Source organism: Astyanax mexicanus, chromosome 3 (genome assembly GCF_023375975.1).
Source record: "Astyanax mexicanus isolate ESR-SI-001 chromosome 3, AstMex3_surface, whole genome shotgun sequence".
In the NCBI taxonomy this organism is placed as follows: domain Eukaryota; kingdom Metazoa; phylum Chordata; class Actinopteri; order Characiformes; family Acestrorhamphidae; genus Astyanax; species Astyanax mexicanus.
The window spans coordinates 13,126,554-13,128,940 of NC_064410.1; the positions used below are offsets into that span (position 1 = coordinate 13,126,554).

The window sequence follows — 2,387 nt, forward strand, 5'->3', positions numbered from 1 at the left end:
TCCTGCGAACTGTGCGGTCAGCCGTCACACCCCGTCTCAGCCTGCTCACTGGTGATCTCTGCTCCTGTCACCGCTCCTTCTCCTGCCCCCCCCCTCTCTCCTTTCACTCCCCTTTGCCGGCGCACCTTCGGCTGCACCGCGTCTCACTACCTGCAGTTCTCGCGATTCGCGCAGAAGGCGCCTTTATTTTCTTGGGACTCAGGCTGTGTGCAATAATTTTAATGCGAACGGGTGCCGTGCATCTTCGTGTCGTTTCCTGCACATCTGCTCCTATTGCGCTCAGGCTCACGCCCGCCCTTCCTGCCCCCACCATCCCCCCAAGTTCGGGCGGAGCTGACTGCTCCGCTATCTGTCAACCCCGGTAAACGTACCTGAACTCGCTGCTTGCCTGTCTTCTCACCCTGACCCTGTATCGGTACGCTACCTACTCGATGGTTTCACTTTCGGTTTTTCTCCTGGGCTCGTTTCATTGCCGGACTTTTCTTTCTCGGCTCCCAATCTCCTGTCAGCAGAATCTGAACCCGACGTTGTCTCCTCTCTCCTCGCCAAGGAGGTTTCTGATGGTTTCATGGTCGGCCCCTTTTCCTCTCCCCCCTTTTCTACTTTTCGGATTAATCCCATCGGCATTGCCACGCGCAAATACTCGTGGAAGAAACGCCTCATCATCGACTTATCCGCTCCCCATGGCTCTTTTGTTCCTTACGTCAATAGCCTGGTGCCCAGCGACGAGTTTTCTTTGTGCTATGCCCGCGTCGATGATGCGATTTCCCTCATCAAACTCGTCGGACGCGGCACTTGGATGGCCAAAGCAGATATCGTCTCAGCTTTTAAGGTCTTACCCATCCATCCTGACTTTTGGCACCTATTTTGCGTGCGCTGGAAGGGGCGTTACTACTTCGCCACCCGGCTCGTTTTCGGCTGTAAGAGCAGCCCCAAGATATTTGACTGTTTCGCTGAGGCACTGTCCTGGATCCTGCTCAACGTGTGTCGCATTCCCTATGTCGTGCACCTGCTGGATGACTTTCTGGTCCTCGACGCCCCGTCTTCTCCGCCCGCTCGTTGCATCACCTCCCTAGCATCAGTTTTTCACCGCCTGGGCGTTCCGCTGTCCGCCGTAAAGACCGTTGGTCCGTCTACATCGCTCGAATTTTTGGGGATTTTGCTGGACTCTGTCAACTTACAGGCTTCTCTTCCCCGCGATAAGCAAACTCGCATCTCCCAAGTTCTCTCAGAGTTTCTGCAACAGCCTCGTTGCACCAAGCAGCAGCTCCTGTCGCTTCTCGGGCATCTGAATTTCGCCATGCGCATCATCCCACAAGGTCGCGCTTTCATTTCCCATCTCCTCCTCGCTTCTTCAGCTACATCCTACTTTCAGTTCGTCACCCTGGATGAGGCTTGTCTAGCAGAGATACGTTTCTGGCTCCTACTCCTCTCTCATTGGAATGGCATTTCGTTTTTCTTTAACGACGCAGTATCTAATCCTGTTGATATTCATCTCTTCACGGACGCCGCACCTTCCACAGGCTTTGGCGGTTTCTACGACGGCAGATGGTTCGCCTCCCAATGGCCTGTCGAATTTTTTCAGCTCCCCTCGGATCTTTGTGATTCATCCGCGCTTCGTGAACTTTACCCAATCATCGTCGCTGCCCTGCTATGGGGACACGAATGGACGCGACGTGTCATTTTCACACACTCTGATAATCTAGCCGTAGTAAACGCAATCAACAAGGGTCGGTCAAATTCCCCGTCCTTAATGCCATTGCTCCAGAGGCTCACGTGGCACTCCATCATGCATCAGTTCATTCTCAAAGCTGTTCACATTCCTGGTTCATCTAACCCCATTGCTGATTCTCTGTCTCGTTTCCAATTTCAGAAATTCAGGACCTTGGCTCCACTCTCAGACCCTCATCCAACCCCAGTTCCACCTTATTCGGACACCATCTTCCCGCTGCACACGCCTTCTACAATTTGACTCTCCAATCCCAGGACCTCATTCTTAACGCCGTTTCCCCTAACACTCTTTCAACTTACTGGACAGGATGGCAATGTTTTCGTCGGTTCCACGTTTTTCTTTCAATCCCCTTTCCCTCCTTTGATCTATTTAGCACGGCCAACTTCCTCACCTTTACCAGCTCCCGCCTCTTCATTCGATCATCCTCCCTCAAAGTTTACCTGTCAGCTATCAACTTCTTTCATAAACTACTCCATGGCTCACCTCATCCTTTCATTAGTCATCCTCAGGTCACACTGCTTTTAAAAGGCATTAAAAGGAGCGAACCTCCTCTCACTCACAAACGTCTTCCCCTAAGCTCTCACATTCTCTCCTGCTGCATTTCCACTCTACGTTCCGGACAATATTCTCCCAACATTTCTCAAACCTTAGAAGC

The 2,387-nt window shown here is 52.2% G+C and overlaps 1 protein-coding gene across 1 annotated transcript; it reads left to right on the forward strand.

The window, feature by feature from the left end:
- The first annotated feature begins 489 nt into the window (after window positions 1-489).
- LOC125799425 (uncharacterized) lies at window positions 490-2,140 on the forward strand. The gene has a single exon (XM_049476099.1). The coding sequence runs from the start codon at window positions 569-571 to the stop codon at window positions 1,970-1,972; it is 1,404 nt and encodes a 467-aa protein (XP_049332056.1). The 5' UTR covers window positions 490-568; the 3' UTR covers window positions 1,973-2,140.
- The last annotated feature ends 247 nt before the right edge of the window (window positions 2,141-2,387 follow it).

Bases quoted from the DNA above. Each gene is read 5' to 3' on its own strand.
- LOC125799425 (XM_049476099.1), top strand. From the start codon at position 569: ATGGTCGGCCCCTTTTCCTCTCCCCCCTTTTCTACTTTTCGGATTAAT.